At 40.6% G+C, this 21278-nt stretch overlaps 3 protein-coding genes across 32 annotated transcripts in view; 1 reads left to right on the top strand and 2 right to left on the bottom strand.

The window, feature by feature from the left end:
- Pbld (phenazine biosynthesis like protein domain containing) overlaps positions 1-6664 on the bottom strand; it is a 172627-nt gene extending 165963 nt beyond the window's left edge. For all 14 annotated transcript variants that reach the window (XR_002395566.2, XM_021259485.2, XM_021259486.2 and 11 more), the window contains exon 1: positions 6484-6664. The gene's annotated coding sequence lies outside the window, so the exon portion shown is untranslated. The remainder of the gene's footprint in view (positions 1-6483) is intronic.
- On the top strand, positions 5426-18131 carry Hnrnph3 (heterogeneous nuclear ribonucleoprotein H3). 8 transcript variants are annotated; one of them, XM_004846152.4, is made up of 11 exons: positions 5744-5989; positions 11412-11519; positions 11784-11918; positions 12435-12573; positions 13099-13283; positions 13705-13791; positions 13992-14107; positions 15899-16034; positions 16457-16552; positions 16724-16816; positions 16943-18131. In XM_004846152.4, the coding sequence occupies exons 2-11, from the start codon at positions 11474-11476 to the stop codon at positions 17017-17019; spliced, it is 1110 nt and encodes a 369-aa protein (XP_004846209.1). In that variant the 5' UTR covers positions 5744-5989; positions 11412-11473; the 3' UTR covers positions 17020-18131. The 8 variants fall into 8 exon arrangements, with proteins under 8 accessions (XP_004846211.1, XP_004846209.1, XP_004846210.1 ...); XM_087185488.1 differs by having other exon boundaries at positions 5753-5989; positions 13099-13238; XM_004846154.4 differs by lacking the exons at positions 5744-5989; positions 11412-11519 and adding an exon at positions 5426-5592.
- A 446-nt stretch (positions 18132-18577) lies between these two features.
- Positions 18578-21278, bottom strand: part of Rufy2 (RUN and FYVE domain containing 2) — a 33659-nt gene continuing 30958 nt past the window's right edge. For all 10 annotated transcript variants that reach the window (XM_021259477.2, XM_087185480.1, XM_087185481.1 and 7 more), the window contains one exon: positions 18578-21237. In XM_021259477.2, coding sequence (XP_021115136.1) covers positions 21094-21237 — 144 coding nt within the window. In that variant the 3' untranslated portion in view covers positions 18578-21093. The remainder of the gene's footprint in view (positions 21238-21278) is intronic.

Raw genomic sequence — 21278 nt, 5'->3', positions numbered from 1 at the left:
CATACTCATGTTTGTATTGGCCCTATTCATAATAGCTAAGCTATAGAATCAGCCTAGGTGTCCATCAATAGATGAATGGATATAGAAAATGTGGTGCATGTACACAGTGGAGTATTACTCAACCATAAAAAGAACAGTCATGTCATTTGCATGAAAATGGATGGAACCATCATGTTAAGGAAATAAGGCACTTTTTTTTTTTAATAAGAAAGACAAATATTGCATGTTTTTTTCTCAAATATGGAATTGAGGGCCAGGGATTTAGCTCAGTGGTTCCACCACCTGCCTTGTGAGTGCAAGGTCCCGAGTTCGATCCACAGTACCAAAAAACCCCCCCAAAACAATCAAATATGGAATTGAGAAAGAGTAGGGGGGAGATACTAGGGCTGGAAATGATTGAGTATGTTAAATGTATATAGAAATCCACCAAGGCAAAAACCCTTAATCTGTATAATATGCACTAATAAAAAAGAAAAAAAAGTAATGGAAAAATAGAAGGATGAACAACAAAGACATATGACACATAGAAAACAAATTATCACAAGGGGAGACATAAACCCTAACTTATCACTGACTATATAACTGAACTTTCCCATTAAAGAGTAGAGATCAGCAGCATGGGTTGTTTTGGTTTTTTGGTGCCGGGGATCGAACTTGGGACCTTGTGCTTGCGAGGCAGGTAGTAGAACCACTGAGCTACATCCCCAGCCCCAGCATGGGTTTTTTTAATGATCTAACCAGGCTGAGGATGTAGCTCAGTGGTAGAGCACTTGCCTAGCATGTGTGAGGCCCTGGGTTCAACCTCCAGTACTGCAAAAAAGATCTTACCAAATCCTTTCTACAGGAGGCAAACTTTAGCCTTAAAAACATAAATATGTTGGAAATAAAAACTAGAAAGAAGATAAATCATGCAAAGAGTAATGAAAGTAGAGCCAGGCCACTGTGCCATCTTCTCCCCAAAGAGGTAACTCTCCACAAGGTTCTCCTCAGACTCTGGAGTTGAATTCTGTGTTCCTAAAGCTACAATTCCAGAGCCCTCCACGTCTTTCCTTTTTTTTTTTTTCTTTTTCTTTCTTTCTTTTTTTTTTTGAGACAAGGTCTCACCATGTAGTTTAGACTGGTCTTGAAACTCACTTTGTAGCCCAGCAAACTGGCCTCAAGCAATCCTCCTGCCTCAGCCTCCCTAACTGCCTGTATCTCAGGTGTGTGTCACCATGCCTGGCTGTCTTTCTAAGAGTCAAAAAAAAGAAAGAAAGAAAGAAAAAAAGAACACATCCTTGGGCATTGCATTAATATACCTGAGGTGATCTTGAAGAATAGATGACTTGGGCTAGGGATTTAGCTCAGTGGTTCTGCCGCCTGCCTCAAAAGCGCAAGAACCCGAGTTTGATCCCCAGTACCAAAAAAAAAAAAAAAAAAAAAATAGATGACTTAGGCTGGGTGTGATGGCACATGCCTGTAATCCCAGCACTTGGGAGGCTGAGGCAGGAGGATCACTGTGAGTTCGAGGCCAGCCTGGGCTACACAGTGAGTTTGAGGCCAGACTGAACTACATAGGGAGACCTTGTCTCAAAAAAACAACAAAAAAAAGAATAGATGACTTATTTAAGGCCAGCCAGGAAAATTGAGACAAACGTTTGTGTCAAGCTGTAATCACCAACAGCAACATATCGACAGACGAAAACAGTGACTTGTGACCCTCCTGCCTCAGCCTCTGGAGCACCTGGGGTTATACGCATGCACAACACACCTACCTTTAAATTCTTTTTTGCTGTTGTTATTATTTTTGGGTTTTGTTTTTTTGAGACAGGGAATCACTACATAGCCCAAGCTGGCCTGAAATTTGCAATCCTTCTGCTTCAGTCTCCCAAGTGTTGGGATTACATGTCTAAATTAAAGTAACTATCTTTTGTAGTTGTTGATCTCAGCCTTCATAGTAATCAAATGGAACAGAAAAAATGTTCAATAATTTTATTTTCAAAAATTAGAGAAAGAATGGAATTAATATGACAAAATGGAAAAATAGGAACAAAATCTTTGTAAATAGGGAGGAATGGAGGGGTTGAAGGGAGGGCTAGGCAAGGGTGAAAGATGAGAACCAAGAGAGATTATGTAAAGGTGCAAATTTCCAATGATGAATGTCATTATATTGTATACCTAAAATGTACCAATGATTAGAATGAATGATCGATAATGCAAAATAGGAAGAAAAGGTGCAAAGGGGTAGGGGTAGTGGGAGGGGCAGGGGAAAGGAAAGAAGGAAAAGGAAAAATGATGAGAAATGGAAAAGATGGAAATAAAGTCTTTGTAAATAGGGAAGGGTGGAGGGGGGTGAAGGGAGGGCTAGGAATGGGGAAAAAATAAGAACCAAGATGCATCACGTAAAGGTACAAGTTCCCAATGAGAAATGTAATTGTGTTGTATTCCTAAAATGTACCAATAAAAGAATTTCCGAAAAAAAAAATTAGAGAAAGAATGTAAGGTACTTTCTTCCTTTTGAGTTTAATTTGTTTACTTAGTACATAATTATTAAAATTAGATAAGGCCTTTTGGTTTCCATAGTCCTATAATACACATAGGTGATTCAGAGAAACAAGAAAGTATCAAGAATACAAACTGTATAATTGGGCCTGGTCATTTTTTGTTTTGTTTTTTGTTTTTTGAGACAGGGTCTCGGTCTGTAATTCAAGCTGGCCCTACACCCACTATGTGTAGCCCAGGCTGGCCTCAAACTCGTGGTGATCCTCCAGTCTCAGCCTCTGGAGTGCTGGAAGTACAGGCATGCGCCACTATGCCTGGCTAGCCCTGGTTTGGAGAAGCAGTGTTGAATCACACCAAAAGAAATCAGTACTTTCTCAAAGACAGTAGATGTCTATTACATAAATCAAAGAACAAGCAGTTCACAAAGCCTAAGTCAGTGTTCAAAAGGCGTTAAACACTTTAGTCAGATACAGTCCTAATAAGTTCCTGTGGGTTTTGTTGGTTTTGGTTTGCCTTTCATATAGGCAAATTGATTATGATAATCCAGTTTTATAGGCAAATTGATGATAATCCAGTTTTTAAGGCAATTGACAATTCCATGTAGGGATATATGAACAACTATTGTAAATCAGTCTTTGGTTAAAGTGCCTTCCCTCCCCCAAAAGAGCACAATCTCTTTCAATTTCTTTCTTTCACTTAGGCTCTGCCTGGAATTTTCCTCTCCATCTCAATGGTGTAACATACAATCACGTGTTCATTGTCTTGTTTTCCTTTGGGCGGTGTGAGTACTTCCATTTCCTTCTCTTTTTCATCCTTTCTCTCATTATGGGTCTCTAACAGATCCTCTCCAGGGTCTCTCTGATCTCTATGCTAATAAGAAAGCACTGAAAGACCAAAAGGAAGACAAAGAGGGAAAAAAACTCCCAAAGCAGCTGGGAACCCTTAATTCTATCTATCTCTATGGAAACAATTCCACAGAGATGGATCTGGAAGCAATTCTATGGAGATCATCAGAGCAGCAGGCAGCCACACTGAGCCTTACTCACAGGATTCAGCTTGCAAATGGGAATAGCTGACAATTTTGGGGTAAAATAGTAAAACAGGAAGCCAAATAAAAATTATACTTACCACTATATATTTTTTAATCTCAAAATTTCTTACTTGCTATAATAAAAAAGCAAAAGTAATGTATGCACTAATTCCAAGCACTTTCTCACTGGCAAAGAGTGCCCAACACAAAGATATTAGCCCCCCGCCCAAGAAAAAAAAAGGAACACTGTTTGGTCGTGAGCAGTCATTCATGCCATGCCATTAGAATGATTTTAGGATCGTGGCTCATAACCACACCAAGTATGTGGAAAGAATGCGAATTCAATCAGGCAGTAAACAGATTGTTTGGATTCAGGCATGAGGTGAAAGGGATTACAGAAGTTCACCTACCAAATCAGGTTGGAAGATTAAAAGGATAAAGTAGCGATGTAACTCAAATCCGTAGAAGGAAGAGTAAGGTAAGAACTCTACCTGGAGCATCCAAGACATTATTTTTAAATAGCAGAACAAGCTCCAAGCCCTGAGATGGATCCACAATTTAGAGGTGTGGGGGAACTTTACAGTGTAGATGATACCAAGACAGCCAAGTTCCACACCTGCTCAGCTGTCTCCAGCCAAGACTGGACACTGTAACTATAAACTGCAGGTCTCCCCAGATGGTAAAGTCAGTGTTGGCTAGGGGAAGTGACTTCAATTTACCTAAAACTTTGTCCGTTTCCTTAAAACACCGGTAATTTATAGCCACGAGAAGTTTCATAGTGTTTTAAGACCCTGATCCTTAAGAGTAAAACCTTTTGGATTTCAGTCCTAGCTCTGCCACTCAGCTGAGTGACCTTGGGCAACTATTTTCACTTGTCTGGGACCAGGCACATCATCTGTAAAATGAAGAGTATTATTTTTCCGGACCGTAAAGAGAGTGAGTTGCATACAGAGCCTAGTTCAAGCAAATTCTAAATATATGTGAGCTATAGTTATTATAGCATCCTCGTTTTCCTTTTCTCTGTTGTAATTATAATCATGCTGACCCTTCCCAAGTTAATTTGAAGAGCTGGGCTAAGGAATGGCAATAGGGTACCACGACTGAGGCTATTCTTACTGACCCACAATTGCCTTAAGCAGCCTGAATATGAATTGTCAGGAAACGTAAGTTTCCATTACTGAAACTAACTGGTCTCCTGTCTCCGCCCTATACACTACAGATCTCATGGGGGAAAATTTTTTTTAATCCTACACTAACACTCCTCAACAGTCTTCTCGATATCTGTAGCACAAAATCCAAAATCTTTTGAAGGGACATTAAAGGTTAATTACATCGGAGTTTCATCCTCATTTACAACCTACACCCATCCAACAGGAACACTCAAAATTCACCTCCTCTCCCTCCAATGCATGTACGTTCCTAGTTTGCACTTTTACTTGCTTTTTTTTATCAGGACTGCATCCACCCTGCCCACAGAAACTTTGGCTTACATTTGTTTTGAAACGTAAAAGGTGGGATATAATGTGTCATAGAAAACTTGTTGGCAGGATGACAGCACCACCTCAGAGAATACATATTTTAGGTGTCACTTGTGAACACGACTTGCAAGAATACAAAGCTCTATTTAGAATACAACCCTAAGTCCCGTGCCCTGACCCGTCGATCGGTCACTGAGGCTTTGAGAGCAAAGGGAAACAAACACAGTCGTTGAGAAGTCAATCAGTCCCGGACCGGGGGTGAGGGGGCAGGTCAGGGCGATGGGGGATTAGGAGGAGGAAACCCGGCCCACAATCTAAATCTGGTCTGGCCGGCACCTCCTCTTTTGGCAGAAGAGAAACATTATTTGTTTTTTTAAACTGCAGAATGCAAATACGGTGGACAAGAAAAAGCACCAGCCGCACGCGCGCGCACGTGCGCGCGCAGATCCGCGGCCGCACCACGGGTCTCCCCCGCCCACGCAGGGTAAGGCGGGATCTTCACGGGACGTGTTCCTCGTATTCCTTCATAATGCGTGGGAAAGGCTGCTGTTGTCACCTCATCCTCCCCGAGAGGGCAGAAAAGTGGCCTTTGATGGTTGTAAGGTAAGCAAGAAAGGCAGCCCCCCACCCCCTCCCGGGGTTCTTTCTTTAACAAGCCCCCGTCCCTTCAACCCCATCCAGAGTCCGCCCATCTGTGCGCAAGCGTACGTCGTGCGGCCCGCGGCGGGGCGGAACCTCGTCTCTCATCTCGCGAGAGCAGGGCGGCCGGGTCCGTAGCTTTCGCTCCGCCCCCTCCGCCTTGCTCGCTCTCTCCCATCCCCCCAGGCCAGTTGCTCTGCTGCGCAGCTTCCTTAACGGTGGCCGCTGCTGGAGACAGTTGGGAAAACCGTTGTGCGGAGCGTTCCGCGAGGCGAACGGCTTCTCCCTCCGCACGACCGCAGCCCGCGAGCACCGGAGACAGCCTTACTATCGCCCGTCAGGGTATCTGAAGTAAAAGGGGGTAGGTTGGGCCGGCGGTGTCGAGAGCCGAATCGGGAGGACGAACGGGAGACCGGGAGGGGGTGGGGCGGGTGAAGTGTGGAGGTCGCCGGTCGGAGGCGGCCGGACAGCGCCTCTCGGTCGATTTCCCACTTCAAGGAAGACGGCTTGCCCGGCGAGGACTTGCTTGGGGGAGTCCAGTGGACGACGCCAAGGCCCGGAGTGGGGGGCTCCCGGCGTGTCCCCCCTTTCCTGTTGGCTGGGCCTCCGCCATTTTGTGTACGGTGGCGCGGACACATTGGCTTCCCGCTCTTTCTACTTTTTGTCCCTCAGCTTCCTAAACTGACTTAGGGGGCCACGGGGTGGGGGCGGCCGCGGCTCCGGGAAGGGGCGCGGGTGTGGAGTGAAGCGAGCAGGCGAGGCCGGGCCGCCGGGCGCGCTCCCGATGGAAATGGCGCCGGATGGGCCCGGCCTCTCGCCGCGGCCTCGCTACCTCCACAGTCTCGGCAGGGTTACCTGGGCTGGCGGGACTGCGAGCGACTTCTGACGCAGATTCCCAAGGTGAGAGAGGCTGGAGCTGGGAGAGGAAGGCCAATGGCGACGAAGGTACTCAGCTCCCAGATCCAGGACAAAGGAGGCAGGCGACTTCCTTTGTAATCCCGCCGCCCGGTGGCGAAGGTTTTTAAGCCAGGCTTGGCTGCGGACGGGAGGGAGAAGCGCCCCGAACTCTCAGGTCTCTGGGGCAACTAGATAAGCCGAGAGACTGCGGGGAGGAGGAAAGGACGCTTAGCCGGCCCTTAGAGTCCAGATTTGGAACTTCGAAAAGAGTACGTACTTATTTTCAGAGGGTTTTTTTTTTCCTTTTCCACGTCTAAACCTTTATAAAAAGACTCAGATTTTGTGAACAGAAAAATGGTCGACAAATCAAACAGGAATGTGAAATGGGCTTTTTTTAAACAGGCCGTTGGATCCGAGGGAACTGTGATGCCACTTTTTGGACTTTTGGGCTAGGGTGGGTGGCTTAGCATTGTTTTTTTGTAGTTTGGCACAAGTGGGTTAGAATTAGTTTCAAAGTAGTTTTATTTGGAGGAGACAGCTATTAAAAAACAACCAGTGATGGCAAAAATTTATATGTTGGGAGTTCAGTTGCTAACTTTACGTTCTAAAGCTCCAAGGTTGGTGTTTTTATAGTTTTTTCCCCCCTTTGCATTTAGGGCTGTGGGAGTAAAATACCTCAAAATGAGTTTGTTTTCTTTTTTGGTAGCAAAGTATGTTCTTAGGAGTACTATTATATAGTGATACGTTGAATCAGGAACTAAGCCGCTTAGATAGTGTGTAAGCCTAGTCATTTGGTGGTGGGGGTTTTTAATCCTTAGAACTTAGAGAAGTGTATTGGTAATTTTCATTGAATATAGTACAAAAAAGGACAAGCAAGAGGAAGTGAGTTTTCTGTAATGTATGTAAGTACGAATTTGTTACCTATTTTCTAGCTTTAAAAACAAACCCCTACTGCCTCTTGATGTTCTCTGATTTAACATTGCTAAAGAAAAGTTTACCAAAATCTTACTTTGAAACAGTGAGATTTTAGTGGACTTTGAAAAGACAGCACAGACTTTCCTGGAAAGCAGTATATAACCAACAGCTTTCCTTTTTGAGTTAGATGACATACCCTTTTCTGCCCCCTTTCATCTGCGTCATAATCTGGAGTTTTGGTTCTCTTAGATGATGCTTTTTTTTTTGTTTTGGTTTTTTGGGGGTTTTTTGGTACCAACGATCAAACTTGGGTCCTTGTACTTGCAAGGCAGGCGACGGAACCACTGAGCTAAATCCCCGGTCCAGATGATGCTTTTTAACAGCTTTGGGATGTAATTTATGAACTGTCAGTTTCTCCCATTTATTTATTTTTGCAGTACTGGGGATTAAATCCAGGACCTTCTCGGTGAGCTGCATCATGAACCCTTATATATTTACATTTATTTGTTTATTTTTGTTGTTTACTTTTGAGTTGGGTGTCACTGTGTAATTAGGCTGTTCCTGAACTCATTATTTAGTCCAGGCTGGCCTGGAACTGGAAGAGATCCTCCTACTTCAGCCTCCCAAGAGCTGGAATTACTGGTGTGCTCCCCCACACCTGGCTACTTAGCCCTTTTTATTTTAGGAGATGAGTCTTGCTAAATTGTACAGTGTGGCCTCAAACTTAATCCTCCTGTGCTACCACAGCTGGCTTCAACTTCTCCCACCTAAATACACATTTCTGTGGATTTCCTACAGAATTCTAATTTAGAATATCCTTTTATCATCCAAAAAGATACATACTGTACCTGTTAGTAGTTATTTCATAAGCTGACACTCCTTTAAAGCCCTGGACAACCACAAACTACATTCCGGTATTGCAGACATTTCATATAAATGGGATACAATATTTGTTCTTTTGTAACTGTTTTTTTTCCAACAATTTAGGAAATTACAAAGTCTCATTTAGTCTTTTTTTTTTTTTTTTTTTTTTTTTTTTTTTTGGTACTGGGGATCGAACTCGGGTCCTTGCACTTGCGCAGCACGTGGTGAAACCACTGAGCTAAACCCCCGGCCCACAAAGTCTCATTTAAAACTGACTAAAATTAACCATATATTTCAACTACTGATAAATTTAATTGGTGCTAACATTTGGAGGTTTTTCAAGGTGGGGTTTTGCTTCTGCCTCTGGAGTAACTGGGTCTATGGGCAGGCATGCACTATTGACACTTGACTAATAAAGAATAGTACTTGGGATCCTAAAACAGTACAGACTAGCTGTGACATTGTTGCAGAGGGAGGTCCACATGAATTTAGTAAAATTTTTAGGCAGTTTCTGACAGCTTTAAGGTAGTAGAGATTACTTTTTTGGTGTCTTTAGTTTTCCTTGTTTTGTAGAATTCTAGGCTTGGTTTTGAAGAGATATAGTGAGGGAAGTGTCTTTTCAGTATATACTGTTTGTACACATGGGATTGAAAGTCACCTATAAAGAGTTTGTTCCCTATCTGGCTAACTTTTCTGCAGTTAAAAATGGTGTTCACATGGGCCAGCTCAGTGTTTCTCCTGCCTGCCCCCCCCCCCCCCAGCGCAAGGTCCTGAGTTGGATCCCCGGTACCAAAAAAAATGGTGTTAACAATTTCATGGGCTTAACTGGGTGTGGTGGCTGACGCCTGTAATCCCCACACTTAAGAGGCTGAGGCAGGAGGATGAGGCCAGCCTGGATTACATAGAGCCTGTGTCAAAAAAAAAAAAAATTTAATGGGCTCCTTAAAGATGGTATTTCATTTGTTGTTATGACTCTTAAACTTGGTATAGGCTGATCCAAAAATCAAAATTAGTTTGCCTGATACTATTTTCTTGTAAAGTGCTAACATTTAAAGATAAATCAATTTCCCATGTTTTTGTATTTGCTTGAAAATATAAATCTGTATGTGCATTGTAGTCTTTTATGTCCAAAAAATTTGCTAAGAGCTGATAAAAACATGCAAAATCTTATTCCCTGGTAGATTGAGTTGACAGTTAAAATTATCATGACACACCGCCTGCTGTGCCAGTGCAAGGACCCGAGTTCGATCCCCAGTACCAAAAAAAAAAAATTATCATGAAGTAATATTTGATGTTAAATGGTTTTCACTTTTCCCTTTCTCTGTTCTTAAATCATCTTTTATAGGAAATACTTTTTTTTTTTTTTTTTTAGGAAATACTTTTCTTATGTTGGTACTATGTTTAAAAAATTATTTTTAAATTTTATTTTTGAAGAAAATAGTGGAGGTCTTAAACATCTCTGAACCAACCCCCTCCTCCCAACTGATTTGAGCCTTCTTCTTTCTGAACTACTCTAGGATAGTATTAAACTTTTAAAGCCTTTGTTGACTTGGAAAAGATTACAGTTCTTACTTCCATTCATGACTCAGTTTTCTGTCCTTTTAGGTTCAAGTATTTTGTTTGTGGAATAGCTCATTGATTTTGTAAGGCCCTTAAAATCCATTAACAGTTGCCAATGGTGGATGTTTAACTGTGAAGCAGCAAACCAAAACTTCTTGTACAAAATTCTTGTAAATAAATCTTGTAACAGTCCAGTAAAATGTAGGTATTATTGCTACGTTTTACAGTGAATGGACTTAGTAGTAGTTTATTTAAATTCAGTGACCAGTGAATGGCAGCCCATTCCAATGGTGGAATTCGAGCCCAGGGTTTCTTTTGTCTTAAAAGTTCATATCGATTGTGGGTGTAAGAATTAGTTGTAATGTTAGTTTTAAAAAACCTGTTTTGTCTGGAGTAGCACTTACCTCTTTTTGAAGAGGTGGGGTTTAGATCAGTGGGCCACTAGGTTCAATCCCTAGCATGTACACATGCAGGCAAAACATGTTGACAGTGATCCATATGGAGATGAGTAACTACTTTGCAGAATTTCTACAGTTGCTTAAGTTAGTGGTAAATTCTAGGGAAAAGAAGTGTTCCCCTTTGTAGATGCTACACTAACAGTTTCACTGATAACTAGGTCATGTGGAATTGAGCATTAGTAAATGCTGTTGATGTGAAATGTGATCTTCAAGCTTAAAGGAATCCAGTGAACAAATTGTTTTGTTTACAGGGGAGGAAGTGGTGAGGGAAAGGTTTGAAATATTCAGGTGAGTAGGATTCCTACAGTTGCATAGTGAAATTTATAAGGTCTGGTAAGTTTTTGCAGCTGAAGGACCTCTGCATTATCCTCTTTTGAAAATGTTCTGGAATTATAAAAGGATGGTTGTCTCGGGTAGAAAACTGGGTGGATGGGTTCATTTTGGAGGGGAATGGGGTCTTCTGAGCTTTTTTTGTAGTTATCTGAATGTGAATGTATTGCCTTTTGACTAAAAAGTTACAGCAGTGAGTAAACTGGTTGTGTACTATACAGCACCAGTGACTTCCAAATGAGTAGCTTCAAAAATAAGCTCACTGTGTTGGGGATTTAGCTCAGTGGCACTGAGCCTGCCTTGCAAGCTGAAGGTCCTGAGTTCGATCTGGGGGCGGGGTGCTTACTGTTGAGAGGCATTCACTTTTGAGTACCTTTTTACCTGTTTTTAAACTGAATCTGGTTAACTTATCACTTTATGTCAGTTTTTTTATTTTGGTACCGGGGATCAAACTCGTCCTTTTGCTTGTGGAGCAGGCTGCGAAACCACTGAGCTAAATCCCCAGCCCCAACTTAATCACTTTAAAACTCTTGCTCTTGGTGAGTGACCTAGATTTAGTTAAAATAGAAGTGGGCATTTCCCCCAGCCAATTTGATGTGTTCAGAATAGTGCACTTAAGAATTTGGGCTTTTGTATACCTTTCTTTCCAACATTCAGGACTCGTTTCATTTTTTTACTTAGGCTTTTAATGTGAGTGGGCAACTGTACAACATACAGCTTCCTAACAGTTAAAATTTTTGAAACTTTGCCTGTTTTTAGGTGAATAAAGTGAAATCCAGAGAAGTGTGAGAGATGAGGGGAACGCTAGAGTTGGCCTTAAGATGACACGATTAAGAAATTGTTTAAAGATTCTGGTAGTGGAATTAGGTAAAAAAAAAAATTTTAAGCAACATAAAATACTTGGTAATGAGAAGTTGAGGATTTTTGGTTGGAGGGCTTATGTTTCACTATTTTCCCTACTTCAAAATAAAGTTGGGGTACCATTGTATTGTGGCATGGTCACTGGAATTATTTTAAGTCATTAAAATCTTAATACTTCTTATTATAACACTTCTGAGAGGTGTTTCTTCGGTACCTTTGACAAGGGTGTATTTTGATTGACTGCTTTATGTGCTTGTTTATTTTTTATAGCATTTAAATCAAACGGTATTGAGATGGATTGGGTTATGAAACATAATGGTCCAAATGACGCTAGTGATGGGACAGTTCGACTTCGTGGATTGCCATTTGGTTGCAGCAAAGAGGAAATAGTTCAGTTCTTTCAAGGTACCTCTAGTATTAGTCAAAGTTTAGTAGTATTTTAATTTTGTGTTTTTACTATTTACTCAGTTCAATTTATAAAACTCAATTTAATTTTGAAACTTTTAAATTTGTGATAATCTTGGTTGTGTATTAAAAATACGAAAAATGTGCTCCAGTTAATATTGGATACAGAATGTAAAATGTGTATAACCTAATTGATATGTAGTACAGTTAATTGACAATAATTGTGATGAAATGAACCGTGAATTAGCATATGGAGCATATATTTGACTTAAAGCTTTTTTTTAAGTAATATAGGTGGGCTTTTAGAAAAGTGTAATTTAAAGACACTGGTTGCCAAAAAGTTATTTAATCCGATAATATTTGAGAAATATTCCATTTGTATTATGGGGTGATGGGAAACTAAGCTTTTTTTGTTTTGTTTTGTTTAGACTTGTTTTTAAATATATGATTCAGATGGGAATGTTTCAGCCTTTAACACTGTTCCCCTTGATGGGGTTATTTGTCCTTGGGTTAAAGGGTTGGAAATCGTGCCAAATGGGATAACATTGACGATGGACTACCAGGGGCGAAGCACAGGGGAGGCCTTCGTGCAGTTTGCTTCAAAGGAGATAGCAGAAAATGCTCTGGGGAAACACAAGGAAAGAATAGGGCACAGGTGGGGATGGAGAGTTGGGGATGGTGTTAAACTTTTATTTTGGGGGTTGTGGGTCACTATTGCTTAAATGGGGGGGTAACCATAACATTTTTCTGGGGTAGTTTAAAAGAATTGATAATTACCTAAATTTAACTTGGAAACTACAGATTTGGGTGGGGAATTGATGCTAATAGTTTGTTTAAATTAAAAGTAGATTGTTTCCATTTCTCTGTAGGCTGTTGTTGATAAATGCTTTCATATAATACATTTTCGTGAAACATCTATCATGTACTAAAGGAAACAAACTAAAAATATATTTGTATTTTATGAATTGTTTTCAAATGACTCATTTGCCTATGTAAAACTTAAATATTTAATTATTTATTTAAGTTTTTAGGTGTAAAAAATGTTTACCTTATGGTGTATTTAGGTATTTTTAATTGGGTTGTGTACTAGATATAGAAAGACTTGCTGCATTTTGCCCAATATCTAAATAACACTAATACATTTATGCTGAAACTTGTACCTTAAAACATTTTTAAATAGGTATATTGAGATCTTCAGAAGTAGCAGGAGCGAAATCAAAGGATTTTATGATCCACCAAGAAGATTGCTGGGACAACGACCGGGACCATATGATAGACCAATAGGAGGAAGAGGGGGTTATTATGGAGCTGGGCGTGGAAGTATGTATGACAGAATGCGACGAGGAGGTGATGGATATGATGGTGGTATGTGTATCTAATGAACAAAGGTTCTGTTGTCATTTTCTTAATATTCCTGACATTTTTGTCAAGAAATACAGAAATGGCAGTAATTTCAGTACCTATAGGTTTTAAAACCTGTTCATGAAAATATGGATTCCCACAGCTTGCTGTGGGACATGATTGATGCACATATTGGCACCAAGAAAACTTACACGGAAATGAAAATGAAATTGGCATAGGCGTGAAACTCAGTTTACATGTTGTGTCTGAGTTTATCCTTTTGAGGTTTTTTATTTCAGTCAAATGTTAACTGCTTTTTAAAAAATATGCACTAAGTTGGGGGTTGCAAACGCAAAATGTTGGAATAACATGAGAAATGTGTTTTTGTAAACATCAGATTTATCTCTTGGGATGGTATTTATGTGTTTCTCCTTAAATTACACAGGTTATGGAGGTTTTGATGACTATGGTGGCTATAATAATTACGGCTATGGAAATGATGGCTTTGATGACAGAATGAGAGATGGGAGAGGTAAAATCAAGTTTCATTCTGAAGTAAATTGTAATTGTTAGTATTTGCTTTATACTTTTTGTGATACTATAGGTGACTCGTATAGAAAAGGTAGCTCAATCATTTCAGTGCATTCCTTTAAAGAGCTGTCTGTCTTGTAATACAGGTATTGTTATATGTATAATAATGGTTTTATAATCCTGGTGAACTTTATTGTTTAGGTATGGGAGGACATGGCTATGGTGGAGCTGGTGATGCAAGTTCAGGTTTTCATGGTGGTCATTTTGTACATATGAGAGGGTTGCCTTTTCGAGCAACTGAAAACGACATTGCTAATGTGAGTAATTTAGTAATTATTAGTGTTTTTATACTTGCTGTGAGTTTTGAAGGATTAATATCCCCCCTATCCTTTATAATCTAACATCAGCCTAGGTTGAGGGTAAAGCTCAGTGTTAGACCAGTTGCCTAGTATGCACAGGGTTCTCAATTCTATGCCCAGCACTGGGGAGAAAAAGACCACAAATGTAAAAATATATCTACCCTGTCTTTAGTAGTTGATACTTTTGTGTTCGTTTTATGCTTACATAGGATATAAGTAGGTAAAAAGCTATTTTTATGTCAAAGGTAAAGGTGTACAGCATGGTTGTGCATGCCTGTAGTCCCAGCTGTTTGGGAGCCTGAGGCAAGAGGATGGAAGTTTTGGGGTCCCGTTTTCAAAAGACCAGGGATGGAATCACTTTCCTTTGGGCTTGATCATCCCCAGTGCCATTGTGGGGGAGGATATAATTTAGTCAAGATACTGAACATAGAATGGTGGTAGCTGGAAGATTTCAGACTTTGAAAGAGTGAGTTATGTAGCAAATTTCAGTGGTTTGCCTTTCCAGTCTAGGTAGATAGATGCTACTGCTGTCACTGATTTGAATGAAAACAGTTGATTTCAGGCTGATTAGGTGATAACTAGACTTACACCCATGGATCAAATGTAGTCACACACACCCATGCTTTTACCCATTGAGTACTTGAGACCCAGTGGCTTGTAAAGCCAAAAATACCATCTGGTTACTAAAGCAAAAGTTATCAGGCATAGGTAATATGTGTAGCCCTGGGCTTCTAGTAATATGGCCCAAGACAGTTCCTTCTCACTCAGGCAGCTCAGGCAAACCAAAAGATTGGCAGTTCTGTGAATTGAACCCAGGGCCTTCACACTGACCTACTACCCCACACTCCTTATTTTTTTTTTGAGGCAGGGTCTTGCTGATTCTCCCAGGCTGGGCTCAAATTTAAGATCCTCCTGCCTCAGTCCCCCAGAGTGCTGGGATTACTGGTGTGGATGACTACCCAGAGCTGAAAATACCTCTTTTTAATTGGTGGTGCTGGGATCAAACCCAGGGCCTCATACATGCTAGGTAAGCATTCTACCAGTGAGGTACATTCCAAGCCCTTGAATTTTTTTTTATTTTTTATTTTTTGGTACCAGGGATTGAACTTGGATCCTTGTACTTGGACAGCTGGCGGCCAAACCACTGAGCCAAATCCCCGGTCCCCCTTGAATATTTTTTTAACTCCTTTGGGGGGGGGAACTGAACCCAGGACCTTAATTCATGCTAGGCAAGTACTCTTATTGAGCTACATCCCTCTTTTTGAAACAGGGTCTCTGGATCGCCTAGGCTGGCCTCAAGCCTGCAAAACTGCCTCTGCCTCCCAGATAGCTGGCATTACGTGCACCGCCATGTTCTGCCTAAAATAGTATCTGGAGTGTCCAGTGAGTTGGACATACATAAGTACATACATACACACATACATTTATGAGACAGGGTCTCACTATGTAGTGCAGGCTGGCCCTAGAACTTGTGCAGATCCTCCTGCCTCAGCCTTCCCAAGTGCTAGGATTACAGACATGGACCACCATGCCTGGCCTTAAAATTTACCCTTATGGTAGGATGTGAGGCTTTTAATACGTGTAGGGTAGATTTTTTTCCAGGTTTAATAGTCAGTCACAGAAATTCTGTTGGGATTAGCTTGGCAACCTAGCAGTGGAAGAACTTATTTTAATGGATGAAGAAAAATCAAGGTATGTTGCAGTAACTTTCAGTAACTGAAAGAAAAATAACACTTGTTTCCTTTTTAGTTCTTTTCACCACTAAATCCAATAAGAGTTCATATTGATATTGGAGCAGATGGAAGAGCAACAGGAGAAGCAGATGTAGAGTTTGTGACACATGAAGATGCAGTAGCTGCCATGTCTAAAGATAAAAATAACATGCGTAAGTGGTATCTTTGGTGTGCCTCTTTGGGGGGGGGCGGGGAGGCAGTACCAGGGATTGAACATAGTCTTGGTGCTGAACTTCAGCCCCAGCCCTTGTTTACTTTTTGAGGCAGGATCTCAGTTGCCCAGGCCATGCTCAAATTTGTGATCTAGCCATAAGCCTCCAGTGCTGAGGTTACAGGCAGGGGCCACCACATCTGGCTTGGCACGCTCACTGCATGTGAGCTCACCTATGGAGTAAATTGCTGATTTGTTTAAATATAAGAAATCCTAGCTTATATAGGTTGCTGAAATCAATTTGGCTTCTACATAGACTTTGTCTTCCTTAGGTACTTTTTATACCTCAAATATCAGGAGTACTTGCAGTTTATTACTAGCTTTTATTGATAAATTTGATCCATCTTTTAACTTATTTTAAAGAACATCGATACATTGAACTCTTCTTGAATTCTACTCCCGGAGGCGGCTCTGGAATGGGAGGTTCTGGCATGGGAGGCTATGGCAGAGATGGAATGGGTATGTATAGTTTTTAAAATAAGCACCCTTAGGGCCGGGGATTTAGCTCGGTGGTTTCGCTGGCGTAAGGACCCGAGTTCGATCCCCGGTACCAAAAAAATAAAATAAAATAAGCAGCCTTAGCTACTGGGCAGTTAATTTCAAATGCTTTTTTTCCTTTTTCTTGTAAAGATAATCAAGGAGGATATGGATCTGTTGGAAGGATGGGAATGGGGAACAATTACAGTGGAGGATATGGTACTCCTGATGGCTTGGGTGGCTATGGTAAGTATCTCTGGTGTGTATTAATCCAGCCCCCACATGGCAGTACCCATAATTTCGAGTGCGGATGTTATTTTGAGTATCTTGTATATGGGTGTCTCCTATTCAGCAACTCCTGTCTCTCTTCAGGCCGTGGCGGTGGAGGGAGTGGTGGCTACTATGGGCAAGGTGGCATGAGTGGAGGCGGATGGCGTGGGATGTACTGAAAGCGTGACACCAACACACAAGTCCTAACAACAGCATCTGGTCTACTAGACTTTCTTACAGATTTAATTTCTTTTGTATTTTAAGAACTTTATAATGACTGAAGGAATGTGTTTTCAAAATATTATTTGGTAAAGCAACAGATTGTGATGGGAAAATTGTTTTCTGTAGGTTTTATTTGTTGCATACTTTGACTTAAAAATAAATTTTTATATTCAAACCACTGATGTTGATACTTTTTATATATACTAGTTACTCTTAAGATGTGCTGCCTTCATAAAATTTGGGTTGATGTATTTTTGTCAGCTCTACAAAATGTAGTGTAGCCTAATATTAGAGGGTAATGGTTCACTTCTACATAAACTGCAAGTCTTAAAAGCAGACATCTGGAATAGAGCTTGACTAATTAGTGTAACTTTTTTTCTTTAATTTCTTCTGGTCAGCACTGTAAATATAAAACCTAAAGATGAGTTTAGGTGGCTTTAGGAGTATAAATTCAGCTAATTCTACTTTCTTTTTCAAATATCAGGTGCAGTTTTGAAATGTTGATGATTGAGTACAAGTTACCTGGATTTCTGAATATTCATAAATGTTACCTAGGGACGGGAGTGTTGGAAGTTTAAATGCTAGCCCTAGATTTTAGAATAAAATCCCCTCAGCACTTGGCCCAAGCACCAAAAATGTTTCCCAAAAGTGAGAGTCCTAAGTTATCTCAAGATGTCATAGAGTAAGTTTCTCAGTGATGTGAGAATTGAGGTATTTACTGTGGAGTATAATTCTCACAGATGTACTTTCAGTTTCTTACCCAGTCGAGTATATGGTTTTTAAATATTTGTATAAGTGACTACATCAAAACAATGTAAGAGACAAATCTATGTTATATAAGAATCCTGCAGTTGGAGTCTGCATCTGGTAACAGCTTGGCATTTTAGTTAAAAATACTATATGTAGCAAGGAAAAGGTGCTTTTTAATTTTATCACTTTGATCAGTATGGCTTTCTTTTCCAAATTGGCTAATGGATAAAAATGAAACCTGTCAATGTGAATTCATTTATTGAACTTGTTACTTGTTTTGCTAGAAATGTTATGTAATAAACGTCTGTGTGGGAGATAATGGTGTTGGCGTCTGTCCTAGAATGCTTCGTGTTGGTTACTGATTATCAAACAGATCTGAGGGCCTGGGATTTAGCTCTGATTCTGCCACCTGCCTCGCACACACAAGGTCCTAAGTTCAGTCCCTGGTACCAAAAAAAAAAAATTGCAGAAAGTACTAAATATGTCCAAATTAAAGAAAATTTAAATAGACTATTATATGTATTTGGAGCTTGCTGGCTCTCAGCAGGGATCTTCTTGGGGGAGGGGCTCTAGGCTCTTTGAGTTCCTGGATGGAACTCAGGACTCCTGCTTGTGAGGTAGGTGTGGCACCACTGAGCTCAATCCCCGGCCCTCCGTGGTTCTTAATGTCTGTACCCGACTTAAAAGTTTCATGTGCTTTTGTTTTCCCACGTACCCTCTTAAAATCTTCAAACAGTGAAAGTATAAAATGTTAGAAAAAGAAACTAATTTTTCAAATTTTTACTTATTTATAAAATTCACATTTTTAAAACATTACAAGATAAAGGAATTTGTAATTCATTGGCACCATGACAGTGTCATTGTAGTAGTACTGGCTAGATAAAGGGAACGATATATACATTTATCATTAAAAGTAATAGTGGTGCTTGGTCCATAACCACAAAATAAGAATTATGAAAGTTGTTATTTTTGTTTTTATTTTTTCCTTTTGTGGGCCTGGGGAATTGAATTTAGAAGACTCACACTGAACTACATTCAACAGCTGCTTTTTGGTGGTTTGTTTTTTAGACAGGTTGGCAAGAGTGTCACTTGAACTTGTGACACTCTTTTTTTTTTGGTACCAGGGATCGAACTTGGGTCCTTGCAGGCAGTGGAACCACTGAGCTAAATCCCCGGCCCCCAGTTGTGACCCTCTTGCCTCAGCCTCCCAGAGTGCTGGGATTACAGGCTTATGCCTCCATTCCTGGCTATAAAATGTTTTTTAAGCAGAAAAGTCTATATTAGTATCTGGCTCTTAAGCCAGAAAAGCTGACCAAAAAAATACAGGCCTGGTGTGGTGGTACACACCTGTAATCCCAGGATTCTGGGAGGCCGAGGCAGAAAGATCACACATGCCCAGCATGGGCAACTTAGGAACTTAGTGAGACCCTGTCTAAAAAAAAAAAGGGCCAGGGATTTAGCTCTGGTTTCACCACCTGCTGCGCAAGTGCAAGGACCTGAGTTCAATCTCCGGTACCAAAAAAGAAAAAAAAAAAAGCATAACTACATAATCATGGTTTACATGTTAAATGAAGTAAATTGGAATTTAAACATTTTAAAATTTGTTTGAAATACATAACACCTATTTGAAAATTTCATTTACACAGTTTTCAAGGATCATAAAAATGTTAATCTATTCCATTGATACAAAAGGGTTCAAGAATATAATTATCTCTTGACATCTGTGAGTATTCAAGAAAGACCATCTAGAAACTGAAGTCAGATATACCTTAAGTTGACCTTAAAAACTGAAAATGTATGCGTTCTGGAAAAAATAGATCTTTAAGTAAAATGGTGATTTTATACTTTGGCAATTTAGAAAGTTAAGTAATTTTAAATCTCAGTGTATATACTCATGAGGAAGAAAGTCTGCAGAATAAATACTTAGGGGGCAGGGACACATTAATTATTACTGAGTATAGCACTTAGAAATGCGTAATTTCTGTAGGATATTTTTAGAAGGTTCACAAAGTTAAAGGGCATGGCTAAAAATAAAACCCTGAATGGTAATGTTTAAGTGATCATACAGGGTAATAGTGATTACAGATTGGATTCTAGTGCTATAGGCAATATAACTTAGTGTTCACTGAATCAACCTGAAATAGGTTGTCTATTTTGTGGTAGGACAGAAAGCACAGCATCTACCCAACACCCTGATGAGCAGAGGTGCCTGCCAGATGGAACTACTGTGGATGTGGGACTTGGACTTCTGCAGCAGATCATCTCAGTAATGCTTCTTAACAGTGTAACTAACATCTGTTAGCTGCCATCCCGTGTCATGCCAAGGGAAACATTTCAGTTTTTTCCTTGTTTTAAATGCTTATAGAGAAGAGTATCCCCCCCGCCCCCCAGTACAAGAGGTTGAACCCAGGGCCTTCACACTGAGCTCCATCCCCAGTCCTTTTGTTTTTATTTCTTACATATTTTTTGTTGTTTTTGTTTTTGAAATAGGGTCTCATTAACTGTTGCCCAAGCTCGGCTCAAAATTGTGATCCTCCTGAATGCTGGGATTACAGGTGTGTGCCAGGGAATAGGTGTTTACTAGGGAATATAAACCTGTCATTCCCTGCTGTCAAGGCCCCCCCCACAGGTTTATGTACCCCCTTTCCATTAAAAGTCAGCATATGGGAAGATCTGCAACTGACTTAAGGTAAAAAAAAAAAGGTATCAGCAAGCACAATAGTGACTGATTTTAGAAAAGGCCAAAGGAAATTCTGTAGTATAAAATTCTAGCCTTTTCTGTTATTGCAAAAGAGAAAAGGGGAAGAGAAGCAAATAAACAAATTGGAATCTTACCAGAATAACCAATCTGTGGAATTGCAATGTTAATACTTGTTAAAAGTGTGTGTTTCCAGTCTTTCATAGTTGCAAAGCTTTAAAGTGCAGTAGGAGAATTTCAGGCACCATCAAATGCCAACCGGACAGGAATGAACAATCTGTAGCCTTACTGTAAGAAGGCCTCGGCAACATAAGGCAAGAGTGTGCAGGGCCTTGTGGTGCTTAGGGTTATGAGGTTATCCCATGTAATAATTACACAAAGTCATCTCAACATGCTGTAGGGGACTCCTGGTAGCAGTGGGCAAGTTAGTAACAAGTCAGCCTGTTTCTTGGTGCTGTGAGTTTACAGAGATGCATGGTACAAACGCCGCCTCAGCTGCTGAGGAAGGGCTGTCTGCATGATGAGTCCAAGTGGTCAGATGACCTCGATGGCAGGAGCTCTAGAGGTGCAGGGCCAGCTCCACTCAGGGCAGGCTGGACGAGCAGCTCTGAATGAGCAGCGCATGGCAGGAGTCACAGACCCGCACTGGCTTTGGTGAGGAAGGCAAAGGCAGTTCATTGTCAGAGCAGGCGTTACAGAAGATTTCCCCACAGTTCCTACAGTGGTGCTATTGTATGGAAAGATGAGAGAACAACTTAATAAAGTTAG

This window comes from Heterocephalus glaber, unplaced genomic scaffold (genome assembly GCF_053883595.1).
Source record: "Heterocephalus glaber isolate CG9 unplaced genomic scaffold, H.glaber_assembly_v1.0 deba00001497, whole genome shotgun sequence".
In the NCBI taxonomy this organism is placed as follows: domain Eukaryota; kingdom Metazoa; phylum Chordata; class Mammalia; order Rodentia; family Bathyergidae; genus Heterocephalus; species Heterocephalus glaber.
This window is presented reverse-complemented; position numbering and strand designations above follow the sequence as displayed.